Source organism: Chlamydotis macqueenii, chromosome 1, assembly GCF_036417535.1.
Source record: "Chlamydotis macqueenii isolate bChlMac1 chromosome 1, bChlMac1.mat, whole genome shotgun sequence".
Taxonomy (NCBI): Eukaryota; Metazoa; Chordata; class Aves; order Otidiformes; family Otididae; genus Chlamydotis; species Chlamydotis macqueenii.
Window position 1 is genome coordinate 152891731 of NC_141556.1, and position 24241 is coordinate 152915971.

The 24241-nt window shown below is 41.7% G+C and overlaps 1 protein-coding gene across 1 annotated transcript in view; it reads left to right on the forward strand.

Annotated features, from left to right (window-relative positions):
* The first annotated feature begins 781 nt into the window (after positions 1-781).
* Positions 782-24241, forward strand: part of RAB20 (RAB20, member RAS oncogene family) — a 29212-nt gene continuing 5752 nt past the window's right edge. The window contains exon 1 of the mRNA XM_086741173.1: positions 782-965. Coding sequence (XP_086597299.1) covers positions 794-965 — 172 coding nt within the window. The 5' untranslated portion in view covers positions 782-793. The remainder of the gene's footprint in view (positions 966-24241) is intronic.

Genomic DNA, 24241 nt, shown 5'->3' on the forward strand with positions numbered 1-24241 from the left:
AATGATAGGCTACATCTCCGGGTCGTTTAACTGATTCTGACACCTGAACTGGAACGAAGCCGAATTGCAGCAGCTGGGCGACCTTCTGTGAAAATGGGTAGACCTGGCACTGGGAGGAGAATCCCCGCTTCCCACGGAAAACCCCCCTCACGCCCAGGCACGCGTGTTCTCCTGGCAACTGTCGCAGGGAGAGCCTTGCTTCGGAGAAACTCTCTCATTTGCACCCCGGGAGTGGGGTGGAGGGACCGGGCTTTCCCCTTGGGCTGCAGGAGAGCTGAGGAGCTGGTTACTTCAGGATCTCCGGCTGGAAAGGCTTTGGCAGCCTAGGGGTGCATCAGCATCCCCCTCCCTCCTTCCCCCAAAGCTCAGCGTGGCCGACCTCCGGCCCCACGCCCCCACGAGAGGCAGTTTCTCGTGGGGGGGTACCGAGGCGGCCGGGACACATCCCCCTGCTCCCCCGGGGCAGAGCTGGGACGAAGGCCCGGGGATGGGGGGGGGGGTGGCGGAGCTCCGGCCGCACCCCTGCCCGCGTCCCCTCCCCTCCTTGGCTCCGGCGGAGGGCGGGGGCAGGAGCGGGGCCGGGCCGGGCCAGGAGTAGGAGGAGCCGGAGCCGGGGCCGGATCGCAGCAGAGCCCCTGAAGTTTGCGGTGCCCGCGGAGGGGTGGCCCTCGGCCCTTGTCCCGCCGCTTCCGGGGCTCCGCCGCGCCAGGCGGAGCGGGTCGGCGGGCACCCCGGGGCGGGGGGGAAGGCGGGAGGCGGCAGGACGGGCCGGGCCGGGCCGGGCCGGGCCGCGATGAAGAAGCCGGACGGGAAGGTGGTGCTGCTGGGGGACATGAACGTGGGCAAGACCTCCCTGCTCCACCGGTACATGGAGAGGCGCTTCCAGGAGACGGTCAGCACTGTCGGCGGCGCCTTCTACCTTAAGCAGTGGGGGCCATACAACATCTCCATCTGGGACACGGCCGGTGAGACACCCCCCACCCCTCCCCCCCGCCCCATCCCCACCGGCGCGGTGCAGGGCGGCCTGGTGAAGAGGGCGGGGGGGTGTGGCCCCGCGGGATCCCGGTGTTTCCCGGTGGAAAAGGGCCGCCCGGGCACTTGTGGGGTGTTTGCCGTTGGGCTGCCCCCCCGGGCCCGGCGAGAGCGGCACTCGCCCCCTTCCTAATTTCTTTTCTTTCTCCCCTAATTTTTGGCTCGGCTGCTGATGGGAAAGATTGCGGTCGGCTGACCTCGCTCGGTACAGCTTCGTCTTTCCCAAAAACCCGGGCTCGGGAGATGGGGAGGTGAACCCCGCTTTGCCTGGGCCCGGCACGGGGCAGTGTCGACCCCGCTCCCCGGGCAGTGTCGTGTCGTCGTCGTGCCCCCCCGTCCCCGCGGGGCAGTGTCCCCTCCTCCTCCCCGGGCGCCTGGAGCTTCGCGCGTTGTTTCGGTACAACTGTTTAAAATGAATGGTTTGGCAGTACAGCAAAGTCTGAAATTCAGAAACACATTTTTAACGGGCCGAAAGGGGCCTTACAACTGCTATTCTCTGGTATTTTGGGACCTGCTTTGCAAAAAAACGTGCGTGTACAGAGAAGATGCCCGTTTGCTTTCTTTTGCCTGAGTAGACGGCTAAGGACTGCAAATCCAGGCAGGAGTTAAGAGAACTTCTGTTCATCACTTTTGCCTGCCTGCTTTCAGGTGTCCGATTGACACCAGCTGCTGTCAGACTCAGACCTTGAAAAGCTCACGAACCGTTCGGATGTGGCTCGCTCTTTCACCGCAGTGATGCAAGCCTGCACATAAGGATTTAATGCTCAGGGAGTACAGGCTGCAGGCAATTCCTGTCTGGGATAGCAGCACGGCGCTGTCTGGCCGCCTGTTTTGTGGCAGGCAGCACCTTCGGGATGCAGGAGGATGGAGTTCGGAGCCCTGGGCTGGAGTAGGTGGGAGGGCACAGACTGGAAAAGTGTTTTGTGGTCTTGGTCATATGAATATCTTGCTCTTGGTTATTAGGTCAGGAAGCTCTGCCCTATCACGTAGAGGGCCAGACTGCCCTATAAAATGAGGTCTGTGGATGTTCCTGCCTGTTAAGTTTCTCTTGGGAGAAATATCTTGTTCAGTATCTTTCTTGTTTTCACATTTAGCTGGATTCTGTTAGAATTCGTTAGTGGTGATATGAAGAATGAAAATTATATATTGTTGTGAAACTTGAGGAGCTGCAGCATCGTGCAATATTCCAGTTTCCTCTGGGTGACATTTGGGAAGGAAGTTCATTTGCTTTGTCACTTCATGTCACAATCTAGTGCAAAATGGCTTTTCCTGCATCAGGAATTGAGAAGGAGGAAGGGAGGAATGAAACTGCCGAGAAGCGATGCAGAAACACTTTTTGGAGGGGGGAAAAGAGAGGTTCAACAGCTTTTGCTTCTTGCATTTCTTAATCTGTTACTACGATGAAAGCTTGCTGGTGATAGCTCTGTTTCAAATACACTTTCTGTATCCTTTCCAGTATCTCTAAAAAAATTCTACTTCACTTTTCAAAATGACGTATTTTACTGTGGAGAGTCTCTTGTGCGCAACTGCTGCTGGCTTCTCCTAAGCCAGACCCATGTGGGTGATCAGCAGTAGGCTTTACTTCAACAGAAGAGTTATCTCTGTGAGATTGTTCTTTGGTAATTTCCCTTATGCCCTTCTGCTTTTGAATCATATACTATAGAATAACTCCACCTCAGGCTTTGTCTTGTAGGGTTAGTGCCCTTTTTTCACTCATTTATTCTTATGGCACTATTTTATTCAGTGATGGTTGAGGATTCAGGTTCCAGCTTTATATGGGATCTGGAAAGCTCCAGAGCTGGTTCTCCATGTGCCAGGTGATAGCTGTCTCGAGGCAATGCAAAAGTTCAGAGCTCATTGCCTTCCTAGCAGTTGGTGTCCCTCTGCATCCCAGAGCAGGGCCGCTGCTGATGCTGCTGCTTGTGTAGTGCTGCGGTAGAAGCTCCCACTGCTTCCTGAGTCTCGGCGGGACTCCTCTAGCAGGATTGTTGAAGCTGTATTTTCAGAGCACCAGTGGAAGGGCAGTGTTGTGTTATACTGAGGGCAGCATAGCACATCTTCCTCATTCTTCTCTGTTGCTGGAGTTAGCGTTGAGCCCAGCGTCCCCTCTCTTGCATTTCAGAGGCAGGTACAGACTCTTGCACTGTCTCCCGGTTGACTTGCACTCCTGCAGAACACTGGAAGTTGCCAAGTCTGGGCTGGGCCACGCTGGGGCCTGTAGGATCTGGCTTATTAACAGCTCTTTTTAATCTTCTAAGAAATAGCAGCTCCGAGGGCATGCTTTCTCCTGTCCTGATGAAGAAGGAAGGGACCCTGTGGATACTGCAGTTCTGTTGACATTAAGTCAAAAAAGCAATTCAAACGTCTGTGTGTTTGTGGTTTTTTTTTTTTTTTGTTGTTTGTTTTAAAATTTTTATTTTGTGTGGACGTTACGCTTTTGGTGGCCACAACACGTCTGCAGTCCTTTGTCTGTGGCTCTTATCTCTCTATGGTGTCACTATCTTATCTCTACCAGGTGGGTACCAAGTAAGCTTGGAGTTCTTGTAGCAAGGAGGAGTTTAAAATGTAGCTCTTTTGTCTATTTATTAACCTGACATTGCTTACTGCTGAATCCTTGTGAAGCAGTTACAGGGTCGACAAATACAGGTACATTGTTTTCTCTAACTGTGTGTGTGTGTAGATATATAGGGGAAAGAAGAAAGCGAAGATCATCCAAGAGGTGAAAAATTCCTTAGTACAACAATGATGAAAGTATGGTGCAATGTTTTTGCCCATCTTACCTAAGGATTGAGTGCCAACTCAAGAGGTCTGTCTTAATGCCCCAGTAGTAGATTACATGAGATACAGTGTCAGAATATGGAAGATTTGGCCTAGAAAACGAGGGGACGCCTGGTAGTAACTACTACACTAGTTCAGTACTCTAGTAAAATGCACAATTATACAAGGTTAACTGGAATGCACGTTCTTTTAAATTTTCTTAGTTCGTCTTATATTTAATATGTGAATGTTTTTGTTGTTGCTTATTAGGATTATTCTGGGGACTGTTGTCTCCATAGAAGTTCCCTATATTTTACTTTCAGTTCAGTTTGGATGGTTGTTTGTTATTCTGGTATGGGTTAGGCAGTCGGCTGTAACACTGTAAAACTTAATGCACTGAAACTTTGTTCCTCTAACGCGGAGTTTTGTTTTTACAAGATTAGACTTTAGTGATTGGTGAATGTATCCGTAGTAGCGGTGATGGATCAAAAATTAAGTATGCATGGATATTAGTAGGACGGCAGTTTAATTGCTGATCTTCTGAATTATTTAAAATAGGTGTCATTTTCACTCATCACTCTGTTGATCTTGCATTACTTCTCACTCTGTTACTCAGAAAAAATCTTGCATTTTGTCCAGGAAGAATTAAATTTACTTACCGAAGTGCTTAAAATGTATGTTTCTGTTGTTATCACTCAGTAAATCACAGAAGTGCAGACATGATCAATTCTACCAAGTGAGGTCTGAAGTGCAAATCGGTTATTCTAGGAAGGACTCTTCTCTTTGCTGTATGTTCATGCTCCTCCTTATCTTGGAAAGCATCCTTATCAGCTGCTTAGTCTAGTCTAAATCTTTCATATTCTTATCTGCAAGTCTTCTAAAATGGGTGTGCAGAAGTTGTCAGATTTGATTATTTTTTTATGTAAATACTCACAGCAAATAATTCAACATTTCCAGTTTTCCAATCTGATAATTATGAGAGAAGTTATTTGGAAATTGCATTCAACTCAAGGACACAAATAAGCCACAGATGGGAGAATGCTTGGAAGAAGAAATATCATATGTTTGCCATATTTTAATACTTTTTTTTTTTTTTTTTCCTAGCCATCTGCTTTTGACTGTTTCTCCATTGCCAGAGGCTTGGTAGATCATAGAATCATAGAATGGGTTGGGTTGGAAGGGACCTTCAAAGGTCATCTAGTCCAACTCCCTTGCAAGGAGCAGGGACATCTCCAACTAGATCAGGTTGCTCAGAGCCCTGTCCAACCTGGCCTTGAATGTTTTCAGGGATGGGGCATCAAACACCTCTCTGGGTAACCTGTTCCAGTGTTCTACCACCCTCATTGTAAATTTTTTTTTTCCTAATATCTAATCTAAATCTACTTCCCTCTATTTTGAAACCATTACCCCTTGTCCAGTCACAACAGGCCCTACTGAAGAGTCTCTCCCCGTCTTTCCTGTAGGCCCCCTTGAGGTACTGGAACGCCACAATAAGGTCTCCCCAGAGCCTTCTCTTCTTCTGGTTGAACAGCCCCACTCTCTCAGCCTGTCCTCATAGGAGAGGTGCTCCAGCCCTCTGATCATCATACAGATGGTCCTGTATTTGACTAGCATGGCTGCTGTTGTATTATTGGTGCAGAGAATTTACTTACTGCTTAGATGGTAATGCTACAAATTATATTTACTTGTTTTCTGTTTGAGTCAGTTAATTCAAAGGAACTGAAAAAAAAAAGTGCTTAAACTATACAAAAAAGAGAGAAACTGTGAACTTTTTAGCCTATTTTAAAGGACTGGATAGAGGCCTAGTTTCTAAAGCATTTGAATGTATGCTCTGAGACCTTCATAGTAGTACATTTGAAGTAGCATTTTTCAGGACCAAGGTACATACACAACAGCATTGGCTGGAATAACTTTCTCACGTGAAAGGATTGGAGGTTGGAGACTCAGGATGTCAAAGCTATATATATATATATGTAGGGTGTGTGTATATATATTCCAGGCAGTGCTGACAGCACCTGCGGAGTAAACCAAGACTTCCTGCTGGGTGTTGATGGCATGCAGCTCTGAGCTAGCACGTAGCATTTTATCTTGGGCAGCACAAACACGTCCTGAAGTGCGGAGGCTCTTGGTCCTGCTCCGCCTTTAAACCTGGAATACTAATGCGTGGTGGTTGTAGCTAACCATTTTGTGGGAGTATATAATGTAGGCTTATTTTCTGATGCCTTAATAGTTCAAAAGGAAAAACTTGTTTGTATATTGGATTTCAGTCTCTTTAAGTTGACATTTGTCCGTCTGACAGATAAGCAGTGCCCCCAGCAGCATGGTTTCTTAATTATTAGTGGCCAGTGTTCCCTGTGTTGCTGGCATGGTATTAAAGCAGCAGACTGGTAAGTTAATGACAAGTATTTAATGAAGTTCACTTCATGATGCTGTAACTGATTTTTGAGAAAGAGCTGGCTTTATAGGGAAACATAAAGTTTAACTGGGAAAGCAAACTTCCCTTCTTTTTCTTCCTGTCATCTTAAGTTAGCTGTTTGCATATGAGAACTGATTTGACTGTTTTCTTCTGTGAATATTCAGCTACCAGTTCATATTTTTACTCCTCTCATCCCTTTATTTTGCACCTGCAGGCTTTTTTTCCTCTGACTTTTGACTTGTCCCTGTTAGCAGCTTCAAGAAGGGAGACAAACATAGCCTGGAAAAGGCTTTTCTGTGGCTTGGGTCACCTGCAGTGCATCTGCCTAATGAATACTTACATCTCTGTCATTTCTGGTGACTGGTTTGCTGATGTCTGAGGGATCAGTGCTGGTGAGCATGTGTGAAGTCCTCACAGTTTCTGATCTGCGGTTCCCAGCAGTGCAGGCAACTGCCTGTGCTGAGCTTTCTTGGGCTAGGTGTGAGTGTTTAGCTGGTAAGAAGTGTTAGGTTCCTCCCTCGCTTTGTTAGGCTTTGAGGGCTTTTTTTTTTTTTTTTTTTTTCTTTCACAATTTATCTGTGTAGATGTACATTTCTTCTGCACATGTTTTTCTCCTGGAAAGGGAGTGACTCAGTGAAAGTTCTCAGGGGAAGCCTGGGATAGGATGTGACTCGGTTCCTGAAGTATGGGATCAGCCCAGGTAGGCTGGTCTCCTTGCTACCCTGGAGGCAAATGTCCTGCTGTGTGCTGAACAATATAAAAATTGGCTGTAGGTAGTGAGGAAGCGTGGGCCTTGGTCATATTGAAACAGAACAAAGAAAGGGTAGGATGAAGTGCCATATTTTCCTCGCAACTGAAGATCAGCTGTAGCTACTCTGATATACTGCTGGTTTTGACTTTTGGAAGTAGAGGACTGCACTGGGAGAGAAGAAGCTACAGAGGAGACTGTTAGGTACATCAGTCAAAGCCAAAGAGAACTCTTGAGGCACGTGGGGAAGCCTTTCCAAACCTGGAGAAATGGTGATGAAGTAGCAGTTGGGGTTGGGGGTTGCTGAATGTGTGACGAGGTATGTTTAACTGAGGAGGCCACTTGTGGAAGGGTTTAGAGGACATCACCTCAAAAAGTGTCTTGGGCATCAGGGATCATTTAGTGAGGAAGGCAGCCGAGTGTGTACCTGTGCTCAAGAGGTGGGAACTTAACAAGGTACGACATGGAAATTATGGAGAATAAAATGCCTTGTTGCCAGGGAGTCACGGTTCGGGGGCTAGTTGCTACCAAGAAGCTTTGATTTCTTGCTTTTTGCTGTTGGGAAAATTATCCTGCAAAATATGATGTTGGCCTCTGCACATTAACTGTTCATAATTGTTGCATGTAAAGCAGTGACAGCTGAGGACCAGTGCCTCATACATAAATAGTGCAGCTTCCCTGGGATTACTGTGTACGGTTATAGTCCCCACATCTTGAAAAGGAAATCGTAAGAGCAGTGGTTCAAAGGAACAATATCGTTGGCTGCCGACAAAAAATCTCTCGTGTACGTGGGGAAAACACTTGAAGAGAGTTCAGTGTTGGTGAGCTCTGTATCTAAAGCCTCTGAAGCAGGTTCAGAGGCAGGAATAAAGGTTTAGCTTGAGATCATGGTTTTGTTGTGAAACAATGCAGCAGGTTACTGTTTTTCTACAATTAATGTTTTCTGAAAAGAGCAGAATAACTTGGGAAGTGATTAAAAATATGAAGAAATAATGACTTGTCTGGACAGAGTCCTGGAGGGAATTCCATCTTCCGTGTCCCGCAACTTAAAAATACAACAATACGTAAGTAAAGTCAAAGGTGGCAAACTCACTGCTGTGGAAGGAAAGTGCTTTTGTATGTAAGTGAAATAAAAATATGGAAATACCTTGTCAGAGGGAATTGTGGAAAAATACACAAACATCAGAAAGAAACAGAAGACAAAATTAAGTTTGTTTATTAATCTATGGTTAATTCACTTTATTGAATGAGGAATTTGTCATTTCTAATGTGCAATTTTAGTACCGACTCTTGGGGAGGCGAGCTAATGGGGAAGGTAGGCCGCTTGTCTGTTGCGAATACTTGATGCAGGCCAAGATAAATGTCGTGTATGAACCTCTGCAGTAACTTCTGTATTCCAGCCCCTGCGTTAAATCCCAGCTTTGCATGTGGTATTCAATAATAGCGTGTGAAGTGACTGCAGTGTTCTAGCCCAAGCGGGAAACTACTTGACGGTTGAGCGAGACTCTCTCTTGGACAGTATCGGTGACCTGAGGTCTCTGCCTGGCTAAAGGTGATGAACACTAGCGACTTGGAGTCCTCGGTAGCACCTCAACTTCTGTAACAAAAGAGGTTGCCTTTGTTTTCTAATTTTGTCCTTGAGTGAGGCCTGAATTTGAGAGTCATAGTGCAAAAGACGGGAGAGAGGTTAATATTGACTATTTTCAAGTGCATTTGAGTGGAAGAGGGAACAAGAATATATGTTTGTCTCGTCTTTGGTGCATGGCCTATGTTCTTGTTTTTCTGTGAAAATTTTGCTTCTCAGCTTTGCCTGATACAAATGTGTTTGTACAAGTCCTTGAATTGATTGAATGAGTCTATTTTAAACCCACGTTTTAAAGCCGCAGATCCTAGGCTGGAGTGATACTGAGAATCTTCATAATTAAGAGTTTGTGCCTTTGGCATTGCATCCTTTCTTCCCTCCTTACTGAAGGAAGGGGTGTATTTTCCAGACATCTCTGTCAAAATTGACTTGACAGCTGAAAGGTTAGTTTAAGTGTTGACTGTCTGCTTTGTGACAATACTGAAAATGTATGAGAGGGAGGCATGAACAAGAGAAATGGTTAGTCAAACAATGTAAGTGCAATGGCAAAGCTGCTGACAAAAAAAACTGCAGACATATGGGAATTCATCTTACGGTGGATTAGGAACAGGTGGGAGAAACTGTAGAAAACTTCAGAAGGGTGTCCAAGAACGTGATTATTCGCTTCAGTAAAACAGGAAGCCTATGTGCAAAGGCTTAAATAGGTGCTCTGTGCAAGAGAGCACATTACTAATGCCCTGTTGCACTCCTCAGTTTGACTTTTAATATTTGTGAAACGTATACCTGAGCTGAGAAATGACCACTCTTTCAACAGTTAAGCATGTGGGGGAAAACACGGGGACAGGACGGGATGCTTTTTTCCCCGGTAGTTCTCTCTCTAGCTGGGTAAATAGTGTTGCGCAGAACCGCAGAAAGCTTCATTAGCTGTTAGACAGAGATGAGTGTGTACAAAGTACCTCACGTTGACCCAGTTCTAGTTATTGCTGGGATACCAGGCACATTCCGTAAAGAGAAAACAAATAGCTACTTAAAATTAGTTTTGCATGTTTAGGTGCCTGAACTTAGGCAGTCTGTGTGGTGGTGGTGCCTTCTTCTATAGACCATTCAATGAACTTTTTACTCTTACCTTCAGAAAGAAGGTGACAGTGGTACAAATAGAGGGCAGGTAACTAACTGTTAGCCATATAGTTTTACAGTTACTTCTTTGAGTGCTCATGTATGGCGAGTACTTTCCTTGTTTCATCTCACACGTACATACACACTGTGGTGCACAAATGTCAAAGCCAGGGAGACTCATAACCAGCTTCATAGTGCCTTGGCCAGGCTGCTTCTGATACTTAGGCTAGCTTAAGTATCTTTACTTCACGCTGCAATCACATCTTGTACCAGAGATGAGTTGTTTGCTTTACTATAACTAGTGTCTCGTGTCAAAGCCACGAGAACCACCTGAGCTTCCAAGTGATTTTTCCTGGGGCAGTGTTTCACTGGCTGAACTGAAGGTGAACTTGGTAATTCCTTGTCTGAGTCACGTTGTTCTATTGCAAAATATCCAAACAAGTAACCTTTGTTTGGGTCTCTATCGAGAAAGATGCTGAGTCTGTGGTGGATACATCTGGAGCCATTAAAAATCAAATTTATCTCCCGAATCTGAATGATTTGCTTTCTTCCAGGTGAACACTGGGTAGAACATCCTGGGATTTGATGAAAAAGGCATCAAACTTGTGATAAATTCCTATTCCTGCACCTGTCATATTAACTATAACTTCATATGCGGTACCTGAAGATATGCCTGGGAAATGAGATTTGAACTTGGTGATTAAACTTAGCTTATGCAAGTGGTACTGCTGAGAGCAGAGGTGGTCAAAGGAAATGAGTTTTCTTTTTGCTCTTAATTTGAATGAATTCTCAACATATGTAGTTTGCCATCCTTCACCACAGGAGATCCAGGATAACATCCTTTAGGACAACCAACTCAATAAGCATACAAGATTTTGTAATCCTACTAACATATCTGGGTGTGGAAAAAACCAAATCTAGATGAGAACTTCTTAACATTGTTTTTAAAGGGAGATAGATCATCAGGTATGTTTGTGAATCTTCTGGTGTATTTTTTCCATCTCTTGGGAAGCAGACTAGAATTGAAGCTGGCTTTGCATGGGCCACCAAGGAGCCATTCATGGTAGAACTCTACTGACAACCTGAAGATCTGTGTGAGCTTGAATTTATTAGTGTTTTATAGCTAAAGCAGAAAGAGGAAAACATGCATTTGAGCTTTTGCCTTCTCACCAATTCCACTGTAGAAAAAATACATTTCAGTTTAGTTTGTAGCATCATAGAAACTTCAGGTACAGGACTCCAGGAGGAGAGACATTTAAAACTTCCAGTACTCCAACAGGGTAATGTCTTATTGTAAATTAAAACTTCTGTTCCTTCAGGTTGTTTCTTTTCCCACCCTTTCACAATTTTTTTTGTTTTGTTTTTGTTTTTACATTTTTCTGTCATGAAAATAACTCATTGTATCCTCAGCTACAGAGAATATCTCCTTTTTCCTCCCCCCCCCCCCCCCCCCCAGTCTACAGGTTAATGAATTGAAGATTGGAATAATTTTGTTCAATAATGATTAAGCATCTGATGTAGATACTTCTCCCCGTTCCTTCAGCCTCTCCTGTTGATCCACTGACATTTTTTCTTTGATCTGTTACATGATTTAATATTTCTAACCACTGCTTTTCTACTTCAGGAAATTCCTACAAAATACAGAGAAAAGACTATCCAACTACTCTTACATACTTAGTTTAAAAATAATGGTCTTCAGAACAGCTGAAATAGCAGGATATTTTTGTTTTACATTCTGCAGCTGATGACTACTTAGAAATTTTTAGTCATGTATAATATTTGATCATAGATATTTAAATACCTAAGATCTTATTTTTCTCCTAATTATATCATTATCTGTAAAATGAAGGATGGCTTAGTTAGACCTTCAGGAAAATGTTCTTCCTGTAAGAATATATTAACTAGCCTTCCAGTACCTAAAGGGGGCCTACAGGAAAGATGGGGAGAAACTCTTCAGTAGGGCCTGTTGCAGTAGGATGAGGGTAATGGTTTTAAAATAGAGGAAGGTAGATTCAGATCAGATATTGGGAAAAAAATGTTTTACGAGGGTGGTGGAACACTGGAACAGGTTGCCCAGAGAGGTGGCAGATGCCCCATCCCTGGAAACGTTCAAGGCCAGGTTGGATGGGGCTCTGAGCAACCTGATCTGGTTGGAGATGTCCCTGCTTCTTGCAGGAGGATTGGACTAGATGACCTTTAAAGGTCCCTTCCAACCCAAACCATTCTATGATGCTATGAATCCCAAATAAATAATTTGGGAGGCAAGGCAAGATAAATTAATGTGTAGTACACTTCATGAAGAATGTGAAGCAAAAGTTAGGTAGATTGAAATAGCCTTTAAAACAAAAGAAATGTCTAAATGCTTGTCATTGGCTGGGTAATGATTTCTGTACTGGGAGTCAACCAACTTTCGATTTCTGCTTAAGCTCATGTTCCAAATCCACTCAACGACAGCAGTATAAAAACATACATGTATGATGATGTACCCTGGTTGCAATGACCTTCAGTTGAGGTCCTGCGACCTGCTTCCCTCTCCCTAAGGCGTTTGGGCTGACCGACTTCCCCTTCTGGTTGTGCAAGTTACTTCAGCGATGGGACTGAAGCTTCATGCAGTTTATTGCCTTATGTTGTGAAAGTCCTCAGAAGTTCTGTTTCTGTTCTTCATAGTGGGGTCTGTGATTTGGACGTACAAATCTGTTGTTGCTCTCTTTTTCATTGTTGAAGTTAGAAATAAGGCTCTAGGTTATACTGTAGAGGGTTTTTATTTATTATTTCTTTCCATTCTCCAGCTGTCATTTGCTTTCAAAAAAAGAAAATATTTTGGTTCATTCAGAAAAGGGAAAAATGACAAGAATCTGTAGTGGTTTATAGTTTAAAAAACAAAAGAAAAAGCCCTATGTAGTTAAGTTGTCATCTCCCAGGCTTCATAAGAGATCATAAAATCTTGTGGGTTGCTGCAAGTGAGACTTAGGTGTTTTAAAACAAAACAAAACAAAAAAACCCCACTGGTATAATGAGTAATTTTTTTTTCTTTTTTTTTTCTCTCCTCTCTGATACAAGCTGTTACTTATTTAAAATGTAAGTATCTAATTTTGTTAAACTGAAAATATCTCAAACCGCTTGGCATTGCCAACCCCCACCAGTATGATTACTTCTTATTTTTATGAGGAACAAACATTCCTGAAAGACTGTCTTTAGGACATGAGCTTTGCCTCCCAGAACAGAGAGCTATATGTATCACATTCGTATTGTTTCCCTTATCTCCATTCCTGTTCTAGCATTGTGTGCCCTTTCCACATTGTCCTGCTCAACTTCTTTTTTTACTTCAAGTCTTGGAGGCACGGTGGAAGTGGAATAGTTGGCATCTAGCCTCTTTTTGAGTGGCAGAGCACTTTGTGACCTAGAGATGCTGCCTCATCACCTTAATTATGAAAGAAAAGGATGTAATGCATGCAAATCTGTATGCAATTCCCTTTCAGTAAGTAGCTTCCCCTCATGGCATGAGGGTTGAATGGGTAGACACTGGACAGTGGTAACATTGCTCTTTGTAGCTTATTCTGTATAGACAGAACAGAGTTGTTTAACGTTTTTAGTGATACTCCCTTTGTGCCAGGTTGGAGAACATTAATGAGATGAGATCGATTTTTACCATGCTGTCCTGGTTCTGGCCAGGATAGAGTTAATATTTACCTGAGCTGGGTGGAGAACTGAAGCTGGTAGCCCCTATGGCTGGGATAGTTAACTAATTAGCTAACAGCTGGGGTTAATTTACCCAAATTAGCCAAAGGGCTATTCCATCCCATCTGACATCATGCTCAGTATGTAAGTGAGGAGGGTGCTGAAGGGAGGCCCTGCTAGTTGGAAGAGACTGGATGTGGAGATCTGTTGTGAGCTATTGTACTGTATTTGTGTTCCATCACTGTCTTGTTTTCTTCTGTCATTACTGTTAAATTTACTTTTTGTTCAATCTCAACCCGCGTGTTTGGTTTTTTTTCTCCTGGTTTTCTTTTGTTTGTCAAATCTCCTCCTATTCTCTCGGAGAGTGGGGGGAGTGAGAGAGAGACTGCGTAGTCTGGTCCCCGTTGGGGCTGAACTACGACACGTGCTTATTGTGGTTTTCACTTCTTTAATCCTCAAGTTAATGCTTCCAAACAGTGAATACTAAATATGCTCTTAAGAGTGTAGGCAGAGAAGCCAGAAGTGGAATTCCAAGGGAGAAGTGGTGCTGCAAATGCAAAAGCCATGTGTTCATCTTAGCCAGCACAAGTTCTGAAAACATGAACCACGTGTCCTGCAATAAAATTATCTGAATGAGGTGAACAAGTTTTAAGTACATTTCCATAAAACCCAGGCGGCAGCTGTATGTCTGCCACAGTCTCCCACTTCTGGTACTTGCTGAAGACAGCCCACCAGATCACCAGAATGTCCTCCTGCTTTTGATAAATAACAGCTGTCCAGAAGCACCCAGTGAAGAAGACTTCAGCTGAATAGAAACTGGTGGTGGTTGGCAGTTGTAATTTTCTTGGGGATAAATTATGTGTGAATGAATGGCATATTTTCTTCGTTGAGAACCTGCCTACAAATGAACTGATGTTGAAACAAATCATAAAAATACCTATCTATTGAGTGGGCCTAGGTTTACGTCCCATGTTACTAATGTAAGTTTCTCTTAAAAAAATTAAAAAGCAGACTTTTCTTTCAGTTTGCAAGATCCGTGACCTTCTACCCATTTAGCAAGGTTTAAATATTTTCAAATTGCTAGTGAAGGCTGGTTTAAAAGTCAAACTCGGTATTACAAATCAGGAGCTAGCATATGGTTATCTACTACAGCTGATTTTAATTTAATCAGAAGATAGCTTAGCCTTAAATAAGAGGCACTTACTAAGTGTTGGTTGGGGCAGACCACCTGTGGGTGGGTGCCTGCTATTGATCTGATAACCATAGCTTCCTAAGGCATTTCAGACAACCCTATGTTATTTATTATGTGTGCAAGAATGACTTCTCATTTTTGAAACATGACACAGGTTACTTCTGACAAGACAACCTGCTAGCTCTCAAAATTTGGATTTTTTTGTTGTTGTTGTTGTTGGGGTTTTTTTGTTTGTTTGTTTGTTTTGGGGGTGAAACCTGGTTGCTGTTTTTCAGAATATGAGCACTGTGATTTGTAGAGACTTTTTTTTTTTTAAAACTTTATTTTTTTACTGATGAACAGTGATGACTACGAGCATTCAGCTGCTGTCTTGCGCTAACTTGTGATTTGTAAAAGCTTGGTCATTTGGAAGTATTTCTAGTCCTCCCCTTCCTGTCATCTACTCCTAATCAACTTGGAAAGCTACTAGTAGGAGAAAAGATTTATGGATATAGTGCTTGAGGTACTGCCTACATATGAGCTTAGTAATTAATTTTATCTCCAAAAGGAACAGTGTCCAATATACTTGGGTCCCTCTCTCTATAATGTAGGGTCCTGATGCCTGTACTGAACAAATCTGTGCTGCTGCTGTGGGAGAAAAGGATGGTGTCTGGCTGCGGAGAAGGGTGGGAAGGTGCGTTCCCAGGGATGTGTGACCCGGTTGTCCTCAAAGCCTTCCAGGCTGAGGACTGAAGGCTAAACAGCTATTGCTTCTGGTGCTGTGGTAAAAGCACCCTGGAGATCCCTGAAAATGTCTGAAGCTCTTTGCAGTGTATTAAAACCCTCTGGCTGGTGTCCTGGGATGGCCCTGAAGTGGAGCACTCTGCGAGGGGCAGCGCTGGGCTCTGTCAGCCCCTTGCCACTGCTCATGCTTCCTAAGCATTGACAGCAGGGTGCAAAGATGTGGCACTGAAGTGGGGCTGATGGAAAATGGGTACTGCCATAGCTAATGTTCCTGTAAGTGACGCGCACCTGTGGTTCTGTAAAAGAGAAAGCTAACTTACTGGGTTGGTTTTTTTTGTGTGACTCCCCTTGCATGGACGTGCATAGAACAGCTTATAGCTGCACGCTAGTGGTTTGGCTTCTATACTTGGGAAGGGATTTGAAGTCTTAACAGTCAGGAAGCAGAAATACATAGGATGTGTTTGAGGTTAAAGTGGTAATATGGAAAAAAAATGTTCCTAATACACTAGACCATTTAATTTTATTTATGCTTGGATACAAAACTTAATCCAAAGAGGATCTGCAATCAGTAACAATGACCTATTTTTCTTCTCTAAAGTGTTGCTGTCGTTAATTAGGATGCTTATTAAGTTCATGGTATTTCCTCACTCAAAAAATGACAGGGTGTATTGTCTTGATTGACTCGGTATGTATGTAGTTACCCTTCTGCAAAAAATTGATGTGTATGTAGTTATGCTTCTGCAAAAAATCCTAAGGGGAATTTTGATTAAAAAAAAACCAAAACGTTGTAGCGATATCGAAGGCAAAAGCAAAGTATCTAATGAGGAAGTTGAAAAACCTAAGTAAACTTGAAACAGGAATAAAACCAAAGAAAACCAGGAAGCATTTCTTGTTGGTGAGGGAGTGGGCGGATGCTGACTTGCTAACTCTGCTGAGAGCTGGCAGGAACGCCTGACCAGTGGTAGGGTTTCAGAGTGCTTACTGAGATGCATTCAGGAGGGCAATCTCAATGAACCCTACTCATCTCTGGATTTATTTATTTTATTTTTAAAAAATCACACACCTGCATCAGTGTTTGCTTGGGTGAACTGGGAGCCAAGTTAACTTGCCAGTTCCTTATTGAGCAATACAAAACATCCAGGGTGTCTGGAGTGACCTTCTGGCCCCACAATGCCGGACAAACTGTGCTAAAATACACCTGGCCCTGCATTCCTGCCTGAGCTGAGGACCTGCTTCTCAGTTTGAAGAGCAAACTTTGGGAGGGGGTGTGGGCTGTGGGCTTTGAAGATCTCCTTTCTGAGTGACTCTGAAGATAAGGACTTGGGAACGGCCTCTGCTTAGCAACTGCAGAGAGAAGTGGGCTCATCTGCAGAGCCTGTACCTCTGTGGAACGGAATTGTAAATTTAAGGAAAAAGTATCAGTTTTCAGGTGCTGGAAAGAAAAACTAGCTGCTTTTAGAGCTCATCCTGTGGAAAATGAATTGCTTTTTTGTAGGAGGAACTTCTCTTGGATGAGATAGATTGATATTCCAGCAGGCGTTACGACCAAAAGGCTTCTTGCACAATCCAGAAACGAGCGTCTTACGCAGGCGAGGTGGTTTTCCAGCCCCGTCCTGTAACTGGCCTCTTTGTTACCCACCGCTGAGCAATATTTGACCGTCAAGCTCTGCCGCTGCAGTTAAGTGTTCAGCGTTATTGCTTCCCGTAGAACTCTTCCAAAGTAAATTTGAAGAGGTTTTTTTCCCCTCATGATTTGCTTCCAATCATACCTTTCCTTAAGAAGGCCATCTGCCAAATGACCAGTTCTTTTTTAAGCAGCAGTTTAAAATTGTCCTTTAAACAGAAAGCTTCAGAAGAATTTCACATTGATGCTTACATTTTACTTACTCAGATTCAAATTTCTAAATTCATCCTTGCACTCCTGCTCCCATTTTAGTACAGACATACAGGAGCTTCATAAATTTAACTCTCAAGCACACTGTCACGTTTTCTTTTCGCTAGAGATGGTGTTGATGCTCCGTCTCACCTGGAGTTCTGATGGACCATGCGCTCGTAGACAGGATGATCATGTCCCATAAATCTGGCATGCTCTCATTTCTTTTGCGAGACTTCAGTGTTTAGATAAAATGTCTTCCTACACAACTTTGAAGTTTCAGAAAATAAATACCGGTATTGTTTTTTCAGTTTGTGTTGGAGATGCATTCAAGATATGCTTGCTGGACTGGCAGGGCTAGGGACAATTCTGTTCTTTTTTCACAAGGCAGTAGGCTTCCAGCTATCTGAAAGATATATGAGTTGCTTGAAGCTTCTGGGGCTATATCTGTCACTTAAAAATAAACACAGGAGATCAGGAGAACTAAATAAAATGTGTGGTTTGAAAAAACTAAGTGTCATCTAGCTAAATGAAAATGTTATTAAGAATTCAGGTGTCAATAGGATGTTAAGCTGGAAATAGTTGGTTTTGGTTGTGGGTTGTTTTTGCCTTTTTTTTTTTTTTTTTTTTTTTTTTTTCTCCCTTGCAGGTCTAGCTAAAGTTTTTGCTGGCAAAAACATGCTAGGTAGTGTGGTTAGGAGCTTTTTTGTTACTAGGCATAATAAGACTGCATTTAAAACTTTGGATAGAAAGCATATTGGTAGAGTAAAATTGGTGTTTCTATAGAAACTTTGATTGTGAAATTAAAATTCTTGTGAGTTTTGAAGCATAGGTTTAATTTCATTATTAGAATGGTAAAGTTCTGATTTAGTCTTTCCAGCACAAAAAAATAAATAAATTGTATTTATGCAGCAGAATAGATTCCCAGGTAATCTTTTGTCCCAGAAAAGCTGAAACTAGTTCATGGACTAAAACTTGCAGATAATAGAGATCTTCTCTAATAGTATTTCTTCTCCTTTATATAGGAGTTGTGCAGCTCCTTTGTCTGGTGAAGACATTGCGGTTATAGATACCATGAGTATGCATTTAGTCCAAAGACACTGAGTTTATAAGTTTCTTTATAAAAAGATGATTGCAGCTAGAAATATGCAGACTAAACAAATGTGTAAGGCTGCAAATGAAGAGAGATTAATGGTGTGGAGTGCTGGTAACAGGTTAAGCTAGATTCATTTGGGCAACAATAATGTATTTTGCAAGGTCCACTGAGTTGGTCTGAACTGACAAACTGATCTCTTGGTACCTCGTGGTGTCCCAAAGCCTATGAACTGTTCTGAAAAGTATACCAAGTGTTGGGAGAGATGAAAATAGTGGAGTGTTTAAGTAACCTCATAGCTTTGGTAAGACTTTTTTTACAGTCTTAGTTATAGAATAATATGGAAAGGTTGGAGAAAAGATCTACAACTATGATTAATGGTTTAGAGGAATCTGCCAGAGGCAAAAAGTCTGAATACAGGGAAAAAATGTTGATTTCTATGGCCTAATAAGAAGGAGGTTAAGTCATATAGGTATACCTTTTAGAGAGGAGAGTAAGGTTTTCCTGTTGTGGGTTTTGTTTTTTTTTTTTTGGGGGGGGGGGAGTGGTATATGGTGTGGGGTTTTTTTCCTTTTTTCTTTTTTCTTTTTTTTCTATCTTTTTTGAAGAGGATATATAATAAAGGTAAAAGTCTATCAGTCAAAATTCAGAGTCTGAAAGCTGAAATGCAGCAAACTAATTTGTGGGTATTAACTTATCTTTCTTTTGGTTGCTTTATAAAATACAAATTCCTCCTCAGTCACAAGACAAGGCCTGAGCGAAATTCTATCATCTTTATTACGCAGGAGATCAGACTCGAATGAGGATTACACTTGATCTCTGGCCTTACTCTATGATTTTTTTTGTTCTTTTGTGTTTTTTTTTTTTTTTTTCTTTCCTCTTCTCTCCCTCGTTAACTTTGTCTCCTCCTTCCTGTGAGTGTGTCCAATGGGTCTGTCTTTGGGAACCGGTAGTGGAAGTCTTCACTGCCAGTTATGGAATTAAAATTGACAAACTACTCTTCAGGGCTGGATTTAGAAAGTTTCTGGGAATATTTTAAACTACTTCATAACCGAGTAATACAGGATTTGACAGGATGACTGAGGAAAGTTTATTATAGTTGAGGTGTGGGTTGAGGGGGTTTCATCTGCAGTAATCTGCTTTTTTTGGATACCTCTGTGACTTGGCATGCTCTGCAGGGTCTAACAACAAATTGATCGGCACCAGCATAACCTGCTAGGCATCTGCTTTTAGTTTAGCTGCCTTTAGAAAGTGAAGCTTTTACTTAAAAGCGCAGTTTGCCATAAAATATCACACTATTAACTGTCAAAAAATCACACCAATTTTTTACCCCTGTTTCAGTTGTGGGTTCTTTGAAGGTGTGCTGTGAGTTAAAGCTATATGTCTTTTGAGTCATTTCTTCAGCACATCAGAAAAATGTTGTGACTAGACATTTATTTTGGAGCTTCTACCAGCACATACCTAGAAAGGTAACTTTTTTGGAAGATATGGAAACAGTCAAGGCGAGGTTGGATGGGGCTCTGAGCAACCTGATCTGTTTGGAGATGTCCCTGCTCTTTGCAGGGGGGTTGGACTAGATGACCTTTAAAGGTCCCTTCCAACCCAAACCATTCTGTGATTCTATGATATGAAATGAAACTAACCCTATAGCAAAAATTCCCATTATTTTCCATTTTGCCACTTTTAATAAATGAGGTTTTGTGTGTGCCCCTTTTGCTGAAGAAAAACGTATGGCAACAAGCTATTCTCTTCAGATAAAGCTCAGATGATCCTGTAGACTGTTAACCGCGTCTGGTGGAGTCTGGCGTGTGACCACACTGTACACCACGCTGACATTATTCTTGCATAACTTCTCAGTGTGCTGTTTGTCCTAACAATAAAAGGCTGATTTAAGTGAACTTCTTTGGAAGAATTGTTTGATGTGAATTGTGCCAAAGTATCACTTTTGGAATGTTAACTGAATTGGCGCTTTAATAGCGATTAAAGAGTCCATTGAAACTGCTTGACCTGTTGGTATAGTTCAAGTTTGACGAGGGAAAGCTCTTCTCAGAAAGACGAGGGCATGAAGGGTGGTGTTCTCCCAGCAGGTCAGGGCTGTCCTGAACAGGTTGTGCTATCATTGCTTTGGGTGTGTATAGCAAAAATTTAAAAAAAGGAAACACAGCCAAAATAGAATTATGAACACTTTTTACTGATGAAAACCATAAAAGGAGACACAAATTGGAATCATAGAATGGTTAGGGTTGGAAGGGACCTTCAAAGGTCATCTAGTCCAAATTAATAATAGTTGCTGCTCTCATTTGTTTTAGCTGGCTGTTAGGGTGGCTTTCCTTGTGAAAAGGCTGTAAACTAGGAATAAGCTTGAATGTGTGAAGAAATAGAGTGCATTACTATTAGCAACATTATTAATCCTTTTAAGGGAAAGCTCATCTTTCAGAAGGTAGGTGAAGTGGCTAGAATTTTAGGGCAAAATCTTTTACATACTTCATATTTATTGGTCCTTGCTGAAACATGTCCTGCAAACCTTATTTATGGTATGTCCTTTATTTTTAGTTTAGTTACTACATTTAAAAGGGAAAGAAGGCGGCTAAAAGGAATCTGGATATAGCTCTTTTTTTCATTAAATGTATTGCTATTCTTAGGTATAGAGTGTAGTGGAATTTCCATTTCTGATAAGTAAAGGCCCCCTTTTTCTTTATTTCAGATGCCTTCTAGTGATTCTTTTTGTTTGTAAAGATTCCCAGTTGATTCCTTTCCCAGCCATACTGGTGGTGATTACAACTCGAAGACCTGAATTCAGATGCTGCCTTTGTATTAGAACCAGCAAAAAGAGCAAAACCTCATACAGGGTATGGTGGTGGGTTTTTTTCTCTGTAGCTTGTCTTTATGCTCTTTAAAAACTTATTCTTTTTCCATCTTTGTCCTTTCTCTATATACGTTTCCGTGTCTGGGGTTTTTATTCTTTGTTGGTTTGGATTTTTTGTTTGGGGTATGTGGTTTGGGGCTTTTTTTTTATTTTTATTTTTTTTTAATTTTTTTTTTTTTTAAATTTTTGTGAAGTGTAGTAGGGGGTAGAAATACACGATTTGTGGTTTTAGTGCCCTTAACTAAAGCAGAGGAAGTAAGAGTGAGTTGCTTTTCTTAATGCACACTGGTAGTTGCTGGGGTGGACTAGCCTTCCAGGGGGTAGTCGTCTTCTCTTGGTGGAATGTTCATAGCTAATTTAGATGCCCAAAATTATTTTGGTCTTGTTACAGAAAGGAATGGAAATAAGGGATGAGTTTTATTTTTTCCCTTGCATATTATATTGGAGACAGAATCCACAGTAATAGACCTTGATGTTTGGTAATGCTAATAATCTCATCCAGGTTTTCCTGAATACTATTGTAGCTTCTCCTCTTATTCCATGGAGAATGTACTAATATCTGTTAAAAATGCCTGCATAAGTTTGCAGGGGACAAGTGGTTATCCTCCAAAGAAAAAAATTTATGCTCTTTTAAAAAATTGTGTTATAGAATTAGTCCTTTCGGATGGCCTTTCAGTTATTCATCGCTGTGTATTTTTCATCACTTTTGATTCCTATCAAAATTTAGGTTCCCTGATAACACAGTTTACATGTATTTTGGGATCTGTTTTATCCCAGACACTATTAGATCTCTGATGGTAGTTTAGTAGACTTCTGAAAAAATCTCTAATATTTATATTTACAGATAAAGGTGCAACTTAATCTGTCAGGATAGAAGCCATACTGTGGTACCATAGCTCATAAATTTGGGATTATAGTGCCAAGGCATTTCCTATTTCATCAAAAGCTTTTTCTGCCTCCAGTTAGATAACTAGTTGGATTTTTCTAAAGTAACTTATCACACTCTTCAGACAAAATCGGATATATTACATTGAATATTTTAATATTTAGTATCATTCTATTCTATAATCTGCTAGTAGGTTGTTTAAGATTCCTGTATGTGAATTCAGTGGGGACTAGATTATAGTGACATAATGTAATGCCCCTTCCAGATCAGGAAAACAGCGTTACATTCCTTCTGTATAACAGCGCACCGAACTCTTCAGATCTGCCTTTTATTCAAATGTCATGGCGTTAAATGTATTAAAAAGCATTTTCTGTTTACGCTTTGTAAGGCTTTCTCATCTGTGGCAGACTGTTCAAATACATCGTTGGTTCCTTTGAGTCTGGGACTTGGCTCTGTTTGGATATTGTGATCTTTTTTTCTGGGAAGATGTTTGTAGCACTTTAAACAAATGGCCCGAGTATATCTGCCTTCCTAAATGCCAGCTTTTAAGGGAGGAGAACAATAAATAGCATAATAAAAGCAGCAGTATAAATACCTAAATGCTGTCAGACCTGTATCTTACAACTTTGGACGTGAGCTAGTGAATGAAGTCAGTGCTATGGAGTGTATATGTGTGTGTCGGTGAGAAGAAGGAACCATGCGTGCAACATGATGGTGCTTTTATGTGATTTTATGTTTTAAATTGGAGTGAAAAGAAAAACACTTTACAGACTGAAGTTGTGATAATTGCGTCTATTTATTGTAAAAGTGTTTTTGAATAACCCTCATTTTCTAAGACCAGATCTGAGGGGATTTAGGTAATTCATAGATAACGATTATGCAGTGGCTAAGTTCTAGTCTTTCTAGTTATCGATTTTGGTGCCCAAGTGAAACATTTGTTAGTGGGGGTGTGATATTTCTAGTGTGTTAATTAAAGCTGACTGAAGGACAGGGCTCAGTTTGAGCGTGATTTCTTGTCTTACCTAAACGAGAAGTGACTGATTGCTCCTCTTCACATCGCTTTCTCACTCACACTGAACGGCTGTTTTGCACAAGGACCTTCACAAGCCTAAAACGACTCACATTTGTAGGGTGGGGATGTTTGCAGGGTCTTGGGAATTTCCAACTCCTTCAAAACTCCAAGTATTTGTTCATTAAGTCAAAAAATACATAGGTTTAAGGGAAAAGATGGTCTCTTTTGCCATTTTTTTTTATTATTATGAGATAGAGATACTTGACTTAGCAATTGAGAGTAAGTTGCATTTAGAAATAGAGTAGGCTTGTCCCAGTTGTATGTTACCTTGAGCTCGCTGTCTTGATAGACTGTTTTTGCTGGTTTTTCTTTGGAGAGCTGTATTAAAGAATTTTCCTTTGTTCACCATTCACTTCACCCATGTAGCTGTTATTTTCTTCTTCCACATGCAGCTCTTTCTACTTAGAACATGAAAGTGAAGCCCATTGGATATTAAGATCAATATTTTCTCATGTTTATGTTATGTTCTGCTTTGGCCAAGACATCCATATCTAATTTTAATAACTTAAATAGAAGCTCCTGAAATAGGGCATAGTTTATGCCTTGAGTGTTGATTCATATCTAAGTAATGAGTATAAACAAAAGAAATATAATCTTGATTTTTAGTAGAGCTCGAGGTCTATTGCATTCTGAAACTTCAATATACAGAACTACATATTCTATAATGTAGCATTGTGAATGTATAATACTAGGTGAAGGTGGAGCTTAAATGAATTTTCTAATTGCTCAACTCTAATTGTTTTGGTGGTTGGGTTTTTTGGAAGGGTTGTGGTGGTTTTTCTTTCATTTCTTTCCTCCCAGAGACTTTTATTCGATGGGGAATTTTGTCTTGGAGGAAAACCAAATGCTGACATTTTTCAAACGGATTGGCAAATCGTGTATTCAGACAGCTCCTGGATATTTAAAAATTGATGTCTCCAGTGCTTTCTGACTCATTTGTTTCCACTAATTCCTACTTAGGTCCTCCATGTTAATCCTCTGGGATAGAGAGCTTTATTTTTATCCCCCAGTACCCACTGGCGTAGTCTGGTTCTTAATAAAACTACTTACTTCAAGGGACATGTGATAAAGCAACCTAGAAGAAATAAATATAAATCTTGAACAAGGCAATGAAGGACTCTGACTTCATCGGTGTCAAAATTTTACAGCGTGACTCACATGTAGGCAGGGGAATTTTCCTGAAACCTTCAGGGACCTTTATTGTTTG